The sequence below is a fragment of the Corylus avellana genome, chromosome ca7 (assembly GCF_901000735.1).
Source record: "Corylus avellana chromosome ca7, CavTom2PMs-1.0".
NCBI lineage: Eukaryota > Viridiplantae > Streptophyta > Magnoliopsida > Fagales > Betulaceae > Corylus > Corylus avellana.
This window is the reverse complement of record NC_081547.1, coordinates 27,127,257-27,141,997: the sequence shown is the minus strand read 5'-3', so window position 1 is coordinate 27,141,997 and position 14,741 is coordinate 27,127,257. Positions and strand designations below refer to the sequence as shown.

General features: G+C 36.8%; 3 protein-coding genes across 3 annotated transcripts in view; all 3 read left to right on the top strand.

Annotated features, from left to right (window-relative positions):
* The window catches only part of LOC132186433 (histone H4-like), a 6,375-nt gene extending 1,183 nt beyond the window's left edge, over positions 1–5,192 (top strand). Inside the window, exons 2-3 of the mRNA XM_059600408.1 lie at positions 1,580–1,587; positions 4,683–5,192. Coding sequence (XP_059456391.1) covers positions 1,580–1,587; positions 4,683–5,003 — 329 coding nt within the window. The 3' untranslated portion in view covers positions 5,004–5,192. The remainder of the gene's footprint in view (positions 1–1,579; positions 1,588–4,682) is intronic.
* Positions 5,193–9,727: 4,535 nt separating this feature from the next.
* On the top strand, positions 9,728–10,288 carry LOC132186432 (histone H4). Its single transcript, XM_059600406.1, has one exon. It carries the CDS (start codon positions 9,790–9,792, stop codon positions 10,099–10,101), a length of 312 nt encoding a protein of 103 aa, XP_059456389.1. The 5' UTR covers positions 9,728–9,789; the 3' UTR covers positions 10,102–10,288.
* A 644-nt stretch (positions 10,289–10,932) lies between these two features.
* Positions 10,933–14,314, top strand: LOC132186431 (ACT domain-containing protein ACR9). Its single transcript, XM_059600405.1, has 6 exons — positions 10,933–11,238; positions 11,533–11,751; positions 11,843–11,948; positions 12,626–12,980; positions 13,496–13,780; positions 13,879–14,314. Exons 1-6 carry the CDS (start codon positions 11,082–11,084, stop codon positions 14,023–14,025), a joined length of 1,269 nt encoding a protein of 422 aa, XP_059456388.1. The 5' UTR covers positions 10,933–11,081; the 3' UTR covers positions 14,026–14,314.
* The last annotated feature ends 427 nt before the right edge of the window (positions 14,315–14,741 follow it).

Below are 14,741 nucleotides of genomic sequence, written 5' to 3'. Positions count from 1 at the left end.
CTTAGCCCAGTTAACCGGATGCCAAAAACTGAAACCGAGTACTTGATTTTTTTCAACTGGTTTTCTGGTACAGATTTTTCCAACCGGTTTCCTCGTTGGTAGCCGGTTTGTTTTGACAAACAAAATGCATTAAGCAACAAAGACGAGCTAAAGAAAGGCAATCAATTGAATATCCATATCCATAAATTAAAGAAGAAAAAAAATTAACATGTAAAACCAAAACGTCCTAACTATGCCGTGAATTATTAATCGAATTCAAGACATGCATTTCTTAGACATGACTGAGAAGATTGTATTTGATCAGCGGTTGGGACAATGGTGCAGTAAATTGTAACGGTGGAAGTTATAACGGTGGATGAAGTTGTAGTGGCGGAGGTTGTTCAATACGTCGGAACTGCTGCGGGGCACCATTTTTTTTTCTAATCAAATGCACAAAAAGTTTACAAGGGAGGATCATTCTCATTCTTAATCCGAATGGAAGAGAAAATGAGAGATCTTATGGGAATGCTTCCAAACACAAGGTTAGAATCAACCCACTTAATACGGAAGAGAGAATGAGAGATCCTATGGAAATGCTTCAAAACACAAGGTTAGAATCAAACCACTTAGTAAACCAATGTACCATAAAATTGGCACAGTGAAACACTTTCAAAGCCATATAACTTTGAAGAGAAGAAAAAATAAGAAAAATATCCACCATAATTTGAGTTACAAGGAAAAGACATGGGAGGTTGTTCAACCGGTTGGGACTGGGACTGGGACTGCTGCGGGGCACCATTGGAGTTGCAAGCTAGGCAAAGATGGGCTCGCTTCCTCTTCTTCCACACCTTCAACATATTCTTCTTCCGCTTTTTTAGATTTCTTTGCATATACTCTCTCATAGATCTTGCAGAATACCCATTCGTCTAACTAGATAATACAACAAAATTCAGTGATGGTCAGTTTGAGAATTATGAAATTTGAAAAAAAAAAAAAAAAGTAACAATTTTTTTTTTTTTAAAAAAAAAACTATGTCATTTTCACCCCTTCTGAAGGAGGATTGTTGAGTCTATATTCCTGCATAATCCAGTTGGTCTTCACACACTTCGGTTTTCCACTGTACAAAACCAGTGTCTTCTTAAAACCAATAATACTTTTTTCGGTACCTGTAATTTCCTTGTTAGCTCCAGAAGCCTTCCAGAACACATCACAGGCTGCTCGATCTGGACGCGTTCCATTTGGATATTGAGTAAAAATGTAAAATTCATTTTCTCCATATTGTTTGTATGTTTCAGTAAAAATGTAAAATTCATTTTCTCCATATTGTTTGTATGTTCCTTCAATAATAAACAGAAATTTCATTTATGCAAGAAGCTCGCTCGGGTTGTAGAGAGAGAGTTTAACTTCGATGATCTGGTTTGGTGGCAGGGGCTGGTTATAGAGCTTGGGCTTCAAGTACTTCAGAATTAGCTCTTTGTCATTGGGATCGAACCTATACCCAGCCGGGAGATTTTTTAAGTAGTACTCATCATCATCCTCTCGCTCTCGCTTTCGCTCTCTGACTTCAGCCTCCATGCTAAGTGGACTCGATCTCTGTGAGTTAGAAACGTGCATGGGTGAAGAATTCTATTTGAAGAGAAATATGATAAGAGAATATATAAGTAGGAATTGTAGTCGGTGAAGAATTCTAGTAGTTTGATTTCTAGCTTATTAATATATGATAAGATTTTTTGTAATTGAAAATAAAAGCTTATCCCCTCTCAGAAGGCTAACTATTTTTCGGAATATTTGTGTGCTTTATTAGTAGCCTAACTTACAAATCTTTTATGAATCAAACAAACAAAACCACCTGAAATCAAATTCTTTATATGATGAGGATCGTAGTTTTGCTGTCAAATCTTTTCATTTACTGATTTGAGATCTATATTATCCAAAGATTCTCGTTTGATGATAATGCTCAAAAACAAATATTAATATAGCATCCCATTTGTGATTTATGTGAAGTAGTTAGTGCATCTTAAATATATTGTTAAAATATATTGGAGAGTTGGAGAGCGGAAGCATATAACGACTACATTGTATAAAGTAAGTGTGTTATTGATATGTTTACATAACTCTTTATTTATAGAGAGAGAAGAAGTAGTGAGCAAGAAACCCAAAACTAAACCCTATAATATATAACGCAACCAAATATAATAATATCGAATATTCTAACATCTCTTCAAACTCAAGGTGTAAGCTTAAGTTTGGAAAAAAGAAAGAGAAATGGGCTGCCACCAACTGCTAGTAGTGCTGCTGTTAGTGACTGCTAGTAGTGTTGCTATTGGTGGCAGCTAGGCTGTGAAAGATTTGGGCCAACTAGATGGACTTGAGACTTGGATTGGAGCCTTATAGGATATGCTAAATTGGCCCAGTTACATAGGCCATAATAATTAGGCCAAAACCCGTGGACCGGTGAATGGGTCAGTTTGGCCCAAAAAGAAGTGACCCGAGTCTAACCTGGTGAACTGCTTTGGACCGAGCCTATATATATATATATTTCATTATTTTTTTTGTTTGGGATTGCGTTTAAGAAATAGAGCTTTTAAGTCAAAAGGTTCTTTTTGCAAAAGCTTCATTTTTTAGCTTTTTTCAAAAATGCGTTTTGGTCATTTTTAGGTTTTTTAGACCCTTAAAAGCGCTTTTAATTTTTTTACCAAACGATTACTTTTTTCTTCAAGTGAACTATTTGAGTGTTAAACACACTTTTAAGCTCCTCAAACATAATTTCAAACAGGCTCGTAGACAAAAATTAAGGTGTTACTAGGTTAATCTTAAATCGGGGTGTTGCATTGGATTCCCATCATCAGAATTTGCTCCTTAAATTTTTAATTAATTGATGTGGTTTTCAATCACATATGTATTATATTATCAAGTTTTTAAAAAATTATTAATACAGTATTCCTTTAATTAAAAATAAAATAAAATAAAAAAACCAAACAAACAAACACATTATCAGACCGAAAGCATAATGATATTAATAGGGTTAATACCTTTTTTGCTACCTGGGCTTTGAGATTTTTTAATTTCTCCCATAAGTTTTAAAACATGACAAAACTAGTACCTCCGATTTTGGAAAAGATCAAATCATCACCTCCAGTTTAAAAAATTCTATGGAGGTGGCGGAACTACCCTCAGGGGGTGGTCAAAACCACCCCATCGCCCTTGGGAGCCACTCCCATATCGGCCTTGGGCCACCCCTAAGGTCAAACTGGGGTGGTCGACCACTCCCATAGAATTTCTCAAACTGAAGGTGGTGATTCGGTCTTTTCCAAAATTTGAGGTACTAATTTTGTCATTTTTTAAAACATATGGAAAAAATTAAAAAAACTTCAAAACCCAGATACTAAAAAAGTTATTAACCCCTATTAATATAACATTCTATTTTGGACAGCATAGCAGCCTCCCTCCCCCCCTCTTCCTTGATCCTTCCCCCCTCCCTTCCCCGATCTGTCTTTCTTTTATGTTTGTGTTTTCTTTCTGCTTGTTTTTATCTTTTTCTTGCGAGGTGTTTGTTTTGACACACTTTGTGGGTGACGCTCTTGGGGGATTCACTCAAACTTCCCCCCCAATTTTTTGAGTGCGCTACCGATCTCCTTTGCGCCACTTTGCCGTCCACAATCTTCTACAGGGTCTTTTAACGTGTCCCCTACCGCGTCGAGCTTCCAACGCCTCCTTCACTTCGGTGTCTAGCAATTACGCGATCGGCTTTTCTTCCGGCTGCCGACTTTCGCCTAGTGTGCTCCTTTTTTTTGTTTTTCCCTATATTCTGGTTATATTGTGTTGTTTTGTCTTGCTACTTTCTTGTTGTTTTTTCCTTGTTCGTCTATTTTGCTTGTATTTCATGCTACTTGTAATAAGGCTATGTCCTTTATTGATTTGCTCACCTTATGATTTGGTCCAAACCCTTGGGGTTGTGGATGTGAACGGTATTCTGACCTTCGGGTTGAGGAGGATGAATATCGGCATGGAGTTTTTTCTAATCCTAAGGTCGAGGAATAAGAGCTACCTATGCATTGGATTGTCAGCGTAAAGCAAATTTGTTGTTACAACTGAAGATTAGTCATGGATTAACAGATGTTTGACGTCATAGTTTGGACTTCAATATAAAATCTGTTTGTTATTGTCCTCTATAATGTGTAATCTTTTAGCTTTGGTTTTGATCTTTTAACTTCAGCATAGATTTTGATTGTAAAAGCTTTTGTGCTCTTGACTTTTTTATGAATGAGATTAGATTGATTTTTTTTTTTTAAAAAAAAAAATTCTATTTTGGACTAGAGAATTTGAGAAGTAAAGAAAAATAATTAAAAGATGGTTGATACGACCATTTTTAATTATTTCGGCCATCTCAAAATTTCGAATAGCCCGCCACAATGGCACAGAAACAGCTAAGAAAAACCAGGATCCGCGCCACATATCGGTAGAACAACGCGCACCGTCGATCCTAGATAATCGACGCCTGGGAATCACACAAATACAAGCACACGGATCGACCTCTTCAACCATCGATTGACCTTCAAATCCAACGGCGCCAAGCATCCCATCCAAATTCAAAACCTTTCTTCTCAAATCCCTTCCCCAAAACCCCTTCTATAAAAACCCCAATCCACACCAGAAATCCCTCATCAAAAATCTTCAACCCTAAAATCTCAAACTTCATAAAGCTTTCGAAAATGTCTGGCCGTGGAAAGGGAGGCAAGGGTTTGGGCAAGGGCGGAGCCAAGCGGCACAGGAAGGTTCTCCGGGACAACATCCAGGGTATCACGAAGCCAGCGATCCGGAGACTGGCGAGGAGAGGAGGGGTCAAGAGAATCAGCGGGCTAATCTACGAGGAGACAAGAGGGGTGCTGAAGATCTTCTTGGAGAACGTTATTCGCGACGCAGTGACGTACACTGAACACGCTAGGAGGAAGACCGTGACAGCCATGGATGTTGTCTATGCGCTGAAGCGGCAGGGAAGGACTCTCTACGGGTTTGGAGGTTAAAGATCTGGGCGTACTGGAAATGTATTTGCGATTTTCATTTGGTCTCAAACGCTTTTCTTTTGTGTTAACAAAATTCCAGATTGAAATAGATGGGTTAGATTTCCTGTAATCATATCTGATTTGAATCTGAATATAGCTTTTTCTTTTTAGTATAATCAGAGAAAATGCCCAAATGGAGTTGAATTATCATTGAGTCCATATTTTTTATTTCAATCTGAACAAAATTGTGAAGGTAGAATTGACTGCACCAAAACAACAGTTTGTGTGATTGGTCCATTTGGCACAAGAGGATGATGTATTTTGTTGATTTTATACATATAATGGTCTATGACAAAGATAAGAATAAAAAGCTATGCACTCGCAAATACAGAGGTAAAAGGTGGCCCCTAGGCAATTTCATATCAAGTTTTCTTTAACACCAAGTTTAGGAGGACCCTCAAAAAAGATTTTTCCTTGTTTCTTTCTCTCTCTCTCTCTCTCTTTCTTTCTAGCGTTTGGTTTATGCTAATGGGTGAAATGGGGAAATTGGGTTTAACATGGCTCCGTATGCTGAAATGGTTAATTTTTATTTCCATGCAAACGACTACTGTTTGATTATTAAAAGCAACGATTGCGTTCAAACGTTCTGTGCGTAAAATACCTTAAAAGCATCAAAAAAATCATATTTTCTCGCCCTTTTGGGAGTTGGGCGAAAATTATGGTGCCAATAATGCTAATCTTAAAATGGAGTGTTACATTGAGTTCCTATCATTGACATAATTTGTTCTTTAACTTTCAGGCTAATATTCGGAATGAAAAAATAAAATTTTCTCCTTATTGAGATATTGTGGTTTTTAAATCACATGGAGTGATTTGTAAATTAGGTCAACCATAAGGACTAATTTTACGTTTATTTTTTTATTTAAGGATAAATGCAAAATTGGTTCATATGGTTGGTTTAATTTATAAATCACTCTATGTGGTTTAAAAAATAATTTATAGGTTTTTAAGGTAGGCCAAATAATATTTTACTCCCTGAATTTATTTTCCGTTAAATGATTTAACGAAAACTGTTACATTGCCACATCACATTCAATAAAGCGTTATTTTTTATTTATGCTTTTAAAAAATGACAAATAAGTTTTTTCACGTTATTTTGAGGCTCCAATACACACTCTATGTCAAATTAAATAAACCTAATTCCTCTATATCCCCTGTGCTGCCATCGTCTTCATCTTCCCCAATGATTCTTACTGTCGTATTCATGCCGTCGTCTTCATCTTCTCCACCGATTTTTGTTGCCGTCATCTTCATCTTCCCAAAAAAAAAAACGACACAAAGAGAAATAGATTGTTTCCGATGCCAGGAAACAATTTTTGAAGATGCTTCAATACCTAAAAACAAATCAGAATTTCCATAGAAAGACTGCCTAAAAATGTATTAATCCAAAAACGTAGATGCCCAAAAATCTCAAAATAACTCATGGATCGAAGATCACACCCATCAGAAGATGAAGATGACGGGCAAAAATCATTGGGGAAGATGAAGACGGCGATAGCACAGAGGATATAGAGGGATTATGTTTATTTAATTTGACGTTGAGTGTGTCTGGGCCTCAAAATGACGTAAAAAAACTTATTTGTCATTTTTTAAAAGCATAAATAAAAAAGAACACGTGTCTTATTTTTATTGAATGTAATGTGACAATGTAACGGTTTTCGTTAAGTCATTTAACAGAAAATGAGTTCATAGAGTAAAATGTTATTTTGGCCTACCATATGGACTTATAAATTATTTTTTAAATCACATGGAGTGATTTGTAAATTAGGCTAACTACATGGACCAATTTTACATTTATCTCTTAATTTATTTATTTTTCTAAAAGTAAGGACACCAATTATAATAACATTCCTAATAGATGAGCCGCATTTTTATGCAAAATGACATCTCAAAACACACTTTATTTAGTTTAGCTAATGAATTTTTAAAGGTCTTCTACATCTGATTAGCTATATTTTTATTTATATTATTTAAATATTATTAAAAGTGAGAAATTTTTTGAGAAAATGAGAACATGTGAGAAAAAGTAAAAAAAGATTTAGAAAAAGATAAAATGGCTTTATTGAAAAGTGTTGTTACATTTAGTTTTTTTTGTAACTCTTCCAATCAAATATCTACTTTACATTTTGTTTTTTTAGCTAATCTAATGCAGGGATTTTTTAAAACATTTAAAAAGTCATTTTAAATAAAAGTAATATTTAACTTTTCCATTGAGAATGTTCTAGCACCGCTACTTTTTGCATAATGTAGGAGAATGTTTAGGAGCTCAGCATAAAGATAAAATGATCCCATTGTTTTATTCCACATTTCCACTAGACCGGATGTATCCATGTTAGTTGGCCAGTGACAAATAATGGAATAGGAGACAAACTTGATGCATTTCATAATTAACTTTGCCACATGCTAGCAAAACCTATCCTTTGCACCACTTCCTCCGAGGCGCACCACTCTACTTTATCTTATGTTTTACTCATATTTAAGGGTATGTTTGGATGTGTATTTGAGGGGTTTAAAAGTACATTTAACACTTAAAATTAATTAATTTTTTTTTTAAAAAAAAAATGTATGGTAAAAAAAAATTGAAAATGCTTTTAAGGGTCCAAAAAGTTAAAAAATTCCCAAAATTATAGCTATACAAGCGGTTATTGAATTTTAATAATTGCTCCGCCTATGCGGTTATCGGTTGTTTTATAAGTGGCGGTTAGCAGTTACTAAAATCAATAACGGGTTTTTTTAAGTGGTAAAATACAAGATGAATATAACAATTAACAAAAAAAAATGAATATAACAATTAACAAACTGAATAAATCAAGAATATGCAAAATAATTGCAACAATCTATGAGTTTTTCCCTTACTTTCTCAATAACTACAAGCAGGCAGTCCATAAACTAAAAAATAAATAGACAAAAACTCTCCTGATCGTGATCATCAACCATTCAGCCTATGAGATAGAGAGAGAGAGAGAGAGTGAGAGAGACAACGAGAGAGAGGAGAGATAGAGGCGACGAACGAGAGGAGATACAGAGAGTCCGAGAGAGAGGGACGGCACCGTGTGAGACTTGAGTCGTAAGAGAGAGTCTGAGACAGAGAATATGATGAATCCTAATCTGTATAAATTAGGCTGAGTGAGTAAGTATTTGTTTTCCTCCAAAACAACACCATTTTCGAGAAAAATACCCAAACAACATCATTTTGATGTATGTATATATATATAAGAGTAAACGGTTAGCAGTTATTAACAGCTTTTTCCTACCCTTAATAACATTTTTTTACTTTAAATCAAATACAATTTCAAAGATGCTCTAACTCCAATTCATTGTATACAAGGTTTTATATGCCGCCAAAATGTTATTGGTCATAAACCACTCCAAAATAAAAGCACTTTATTTGCAATATTCCTCATTGTCCAACTTGCATCAAATTATAAACACTTGTCTTTTTTTAATTGGTGGCCTCTCTTTTTCGTAAATGATTATTTAGGGTCATGAGCTGAGTTCATGGCCCGCATTATCAATATACTTGTACTAATTCAACAAATTTCCAACACTTTTTAGTGTCTACCGCTCTGTTAGAACTCTCTTTTGTAAGTGCGTTTTTTTTTCTTTTGTTTATTCCATGTAAACGTATATCCTGTAAATATCAAATCACTGAGCTGACGGTCCTCCCACGATCTTTTGGTTGATGTGAAAAAAAAAAAAGTAATAATATTTTGTTTTAAAAAGTGAAAAAAATTATTTTGTAGTGATTTTTTTATTTGAATAGTAATAAAAAGTAATTGATTTAATATAAAAAGTAAGAATGTTGTGGTTAATTTTGAGAATAAAAGTGTAAAATTTTTTTGTTTGGTTTTAGGTCTTGGATCCTCTTTCCAGTCCAACCTCTTGCCAAACATAACCTTGGAGCCCCTCCATGTGTCTACTAGGTTGACCACTATCCCAAATCAGTAGTCTTTTTTTCAATTTCTCTGTTTGATAATGTTGCTTTATCATTAAGCATTACATCTTTTTGCCTTTATGCTTGGAATGACAAGTGATCAGAACACCCAATATGCTCCATCAAAATATTGTATAGAGAAATAAAGAAATAAAAAAAGAAAAATACTACATTTACGACCTTTTTTTTTTATATATATAATTCATTGCCATGTGTTAGTATATGATTGATGAGTGTTAATTTTTTTAAATAATTGATGCTGTTCCATCTCATATTTAATAATTTATAGTATCAATAAATTGTTAAAAAATTATAAGTCCAGCATTCCCTTAAAATAAAATATTAAAAAAAAAAAAAACACTAACACAAAGCATATGCTTATAGGGAAGATATCAAGTGTAGCAACATTTATTTATTTTGTTTATTTATAAGTTAATATAATAATGCGTGAAACGTGCGATTGTTTTGGAGCATCAAGCCCCATCCGAAAATTTCGAAAAGCCCGCCACACTGGCACAGAAACAGCTAAAAGAAAACGCAAGATCCGCGCCACATATCCGTAGAACAACGCACACCGTCGATCCCAGCTAATCGACGCCTGGGAATCACCCATATGCAAGCACACGGATCGACCTCCCCAGCCATTAATTCACCTCCTAATCCAACGGCCCCAAGCATCGCATCCAAATTCAAAACCTTTCTTCTCAAATCCCTTCCCCCCAAAACCCCTTCTATAAAAACTCCAATCCACACCTGACATCCATAACCAAAAATCTTCAACCCTAAAACCCCAAATTTCGTAAAGCTCTCGAAATGTCCGGCCGTGGAAAGGGAGGCAAGGGTTTGGGCAAGGGCGGAGCCAAGCGGCACAGGAAGGTTCTCCGGGACAACATCCAGGGGATCACGAAGCCGGCGATCCGGAGATTGGCGAGGAGAGGAGGGGTCAAGAGAATCAGCGGGCTAATCTACGAGGAGACCAGAGGGGTCCTGAAGATTTTCTTGGAGAACGTGATTCGCGATGCAGTGACGTACACTGAACACGCCAGGAGGAAGACCGTGACAGCCATGGATGTTGTCTATGCGCTGAAGCGGCAGGGAAGGACTCTCTACGGGTTTGGAGGTTAAAGATCTGGGCGATTGGAAATGTAATTGCGATTTTTCTTTTGTGTTAACAAAATTCCAGTTTGAAATGGAAGGGTTGGATTTCCTGTGTAATGAGATCTGATTTGAATCTGAATATAGCCTTTTTTAAGTATAATCAGAGAAAATGCCAAAATGGAGTTGATTCTGATTGGAGTCCATAATTTTTTGTTTCTTTTCGAGCAAAATTATGAACGTTGAAAGCATGGCACCAAAACGACAATTTGAGTATAACTAAGCTGAATTATTGGATGAATTTGAATTGTGACGAGACGGCCAAACGACAACATTTTGGATGACGCATTGCCGACAGGATACCCCTGCAATCCTTATCACAAATCAAATTCATCTATTAATTGAGGTTAGTTATACAAGTTGTTTTGGTGCCGTTCCTACTTATTTACCTTTCCCAAGTAATAATTATTCCGAAAACTGTAGAGATTTTTGATAATTTTGTTCTTTGGATTATCAGTAATTTTGAGAGTAATTGTCAAAAAGCTCCCGTAAAGTTAACTCGTCTAAATAGCTCTTGATTACCAAATCCATCTCGTGTATTTTAAGCAGTGTGATTAGCATTCCATGGGGACTGATTCACCAGAGTGCATGGACTGTTCTCCACAAGGCCATTGACCCCCAACGCCGGCAGATTACTGCTCCATTGGCGCATTTACTATCAACGCACTGTGAACCGAACACGTGGCTAATAGTTTGCCCCAGAGAGTTGAAGTGGAGTGACGTCTGGTGGGGCCCTCTTTACCCGACAGCCTCCTGATGAAAAGGGCAAAAATGAGTAATCTTACAGCTATAGCACAGAACCGCGCACAAGATTTTCAGCCAACCCCTTACAAACTCGCCGCAGCAGCTTACAGCTCCGGCTATGCTCTGCCCGCTGACTCTAACTTAAAAACTTCTTGGGCGGCGGGGGAGGGAGGGTTGGGGTTCTTGTCGTTTTCTCCGCCTCAGATATGGGCATTCCGTGCGGCGACGACATCGTCTTGATCCAACATGGCAAGGAGCCCGGCGAGCCCTCCGTCATCACGGTGAATTGCCCGGACAAGGCCGGCCTCGGGTGCGATCTTTCTAGAATAATCCTCGAGTTCGGATTTTCCATTGCCAGAGCAGGTATTTTTGTTTTAGTAGCGAGATTTAATGATAGTTATTTTTCTCTTTTTGTTTTTTCGGTTGGAAATTATTCTTCTCGGGAAAGTTCTGTAGCATGAAAGTATGTACTTTTGTTGCTCTCGTATAACTACAAAAAAAGAAAAAAAAAAAGCAAAATTTTTGTTCTGATAAAGCGTCTGTTACAATTTTTGTTCTCAGACATAGACACCTCTGAGATCTGCATGAACACCGTTATATCCACGGATGGAAGATGTGTACATATTCAAACAATCATTTGAATTATTTCTTTTGCAGATTTTTCAACGGATGGAAGATGGTGTTACATAGTCTTGTGGGTTATTCCACAGGATAGCTCGGTTAGAGTGGATTGGGAAAGCTTGAAAAGCCAGCTTTTATCTGTATGCCCTTCTTGTTTGTTTTCCTATTACTTCAGTCAGCAAGCGAATGGTTCCTCGCCGTCCCCACTATACCTTTTAAAGGTTTGGTGCCTCGACGAAAAAGGGTCGTTACATGGTATGCACTACAAGAAAAATGTTAGTTCTTGTCCTCTGTAATATGCTTTTTTGTAGAATATGCTGATATAGATTGTTTCGCATATATGTAGATGTCGCAAAGGTGCTCTGTGAGCTTGAACTTTCAATTCAGAGAGTAAAAGTTATGCCAACCCCAGATGGCAGAGTGTTGGACCTGTTCTTCATCACAGATGTGATGTGAGTTATTATAGTACAATTCATCTCTATGACTCAAATATATGAATGTTGAGCTGGAGGTTTGGGGGGCCTTATTTTGGTCTAAGGTTCATTTTTTAAAAATGTTGAAACTTGAAATTGATGGATGGGATTCTATTTTGAGTTTTATATGACAAGGCTGGCCACCTCTATGGGTAGGACTGGTGGGTTGAATTTTATTCGATGGTTAGGGTCCAACTTAGGGAATTCATTTGGCGCTTCTTGAGTTCTTTCCCTGTTGTTATTTTTATTTTCTGTTTTAATTTTTGTTTTTGAAATTTCCGGAAATTCTCATTTCTGGATTGGTAGCAATTGACAAATGAAATTTCTTGACATTTCCACCCTAAAGGTACCCAAATAGCCTTTTGTGACTAAATACTGCGAGTTTCCCATGTAGGAAACATTGTTGAAAGTGACCATTCTGTTGACCTGCTTCTGCTCTTTTCTTTTTGGTGTTTATGCTTCAATTATTTATGAAGATTCTTTTTAATGTTGAAAGTTGGGTGGGAAGGAGCTTATTTCCCAACATTTACTTCATTTCATTCACAAGAAGAATAGTTTCTGGAAGTACAAAATGTGGTGCGACAGAAATCTCTAACAATGGTTGTACGTGGATGGGCACTTATGAACCATGATTATTTCATACCATATAATTGCAGGGACCTGTTGGAGACAAAAGAGAGGCGAGATGATGTATGCAAGCATCTGATGGCTGTTCTAGGAAAGAATTTTATTACCTGTGAAGTTCAGTTGGCAGGGCCTGAGTACGAACGATTTCAGGGCTTCTACTCTCTTCCTCCTGCAGTTGCTGAAGAATTATTTAGTTGTGAGCTGTCAAACAAGGGCACCTGCATTTTGCAAGATCTCAACCCAAATATTTCAACAGTAAAGAAGGCAACTATTAAGGTTGATAATTCATTGAGCCCAGCGCATACTTTGCTTCAGGTACAATGTATTGATCAGAAGTGCCTGCTGTATGACATTCTGAGGACCTCCAAGGACTGTGATATCCAGGTACTTCTTCAATCTTGTTTGGTTATGACTGGTTTCCTCGGTCTCTAGAGGCTTGTGTCTAGTCGTCTTAAGATTGCCGTACAAAGTATGCCACATCTTCCCCTTGTGAGGTGCTGGCTTATTTGGGAACCCAAGTCAATTTTTCCCTTATCTAGTGCACATTGCTGTCCCTTTTTAACTACCTTGTATTTGGGGGTTTCTTGGATGATTTTGGTCATCTAATTTTGTTGATGAATTACAGATTGTCCTTAAAGTGGGAATACTTTCATGTCTTCTTAGGTTAGCATGCTCTTTATCATTGTCTGATGCAACGTTGAAAGTCTCTGGCTCGTCATGTGCACATGAGTGGGTTCGAATCTTAAGAGCAGTCACTTTGTGCAAAATCCCTAAATAGTAGGACATTATCTAAGCCAGACCAACACTGGGCTCATTACTCATGTTGTTGTTGAGTATCATGTTTTATGTATGCATTACAGATTTGATCAATATAAGGTGGTCTTGTTGTTTCTGTTCAGATCGACTATGGTAGACTTTCTTCAAGCGTGAATGGCTTCAGAAATATGGACCTATTTATCCGGCAAAGAGATGGGAGGAAGATTGTGGATCCTGAGAGTCAGATTGCATTGTGTTCTCGCTTAAAGGAGGAGATGCTTCATCCGCTGCGGGTTATTATTGTCAATCGGGGCCCTGATACTGAACTCTTGGTAGCTAATCCAGTTGAGTTATCTGGAAAGGGAAGGCCCCGTGTATTCTATGATGTTACTTTCGCTCTGAAAACGTTAGGCATATGCATTTTCTCGGTAAGAATTTGATATTTGAATTTCTGTTTATGTTGCTCAGTCACATGGGGAATTCTCTATCTCTCTCACTCAGTTAAATCTCTTCATTGCTGGTTTAGGCTGAAATTTTAAGGCATTCAACATCAGATCGCCAGTGGGAAGTCTACAGATTTCTCTTGGACGAAACGCGTGAATTCCATTTGGGAAGCAGTCGAGCTAGAAGTCAGATTGTGAACAAAGTTAGAAGAACATTGATGGGTTGGTGAGCTGCTCATTTGCTATGCAGTTTTGCCATCAGAATAGTATGCATCACTTGGTTTTCTCTACCCATTAACGTCTCTGCACTACAAGTGCATCTTTGTTTGCTGATGTGAACATATGAGCATCTGAGATTGTCCAGATCCATAATGTTGCCGCAAGGCTCACCACTGTAACTGTAAACCATCTGACTTTTTTGTTTTTCTTGCTTAATAATTTTAACTCGTCTAAGCTCTGGGTTCTTCGCCTACCGAAATTTACATGAATTTCATGCCGAACATCAAAATTCTCTCTATCCTTATAGGATAAAGTTTTCTTTCAAACTAGGTTATAAGGAATTCTTCTAATTCAATTTATTAAACTGATATGTGTTCGCTTCTGTACCCTAGGATGTGGCAGGGTTTCTTTGACGACAATGATGAATGTAAAAGTGGAGGCTTGGCAAATAACAATGATTTAATTATTTATTTAAGGTGTCAAGAAGATATTTAATTGTTTGAGCTAATTGTTTCATGCTAAGAAGTGATATATTTACCATTAAAAAAAAGAGAGACGAGAACAATGATTAGATTTATCTTTTTATCTATTTGAATAAGACCAATTGAATGTTTAGTCGTCATTTTTCTAGGAAATGTATGTTTACTTGTATCAAATTTCAATTTCGTAATTCATTAACTTGTTTGAATTTGAACGTCCATCAAAACGTTCCTAACATGAGTTCTTA

Coding starts and splice junctions, on each gene's coding strand:
- LOC132186432 (XM_059600406.1), top strand. CDS start 9,790: ATGTCCGGCCGTGGAAAGGGAGGCAAGGGTTTGGGCAAGGGCGGAGCC.
- LOC132186431 (XM_059600405.1), top strand. CDS start 11,082: ATGGGCATTCCGTGCGGCGACGACATCGTCTTGATCCAACATGGCAAG. Junction 11,239..11,532: donor ATTTTCCATTGCCAGAGCAG/GTATTTTTGTTT, acceptor TTTCTTTTGCAG/ATTTTTCAACGGATGGAAGA. Junction 12,981..13,495: donor CCAAGGACTGTGATATCCAG/GTACTTCTTCAA, acceptor GTTTCTGTTCAG/ATCGACTATGGTAGACTTTC.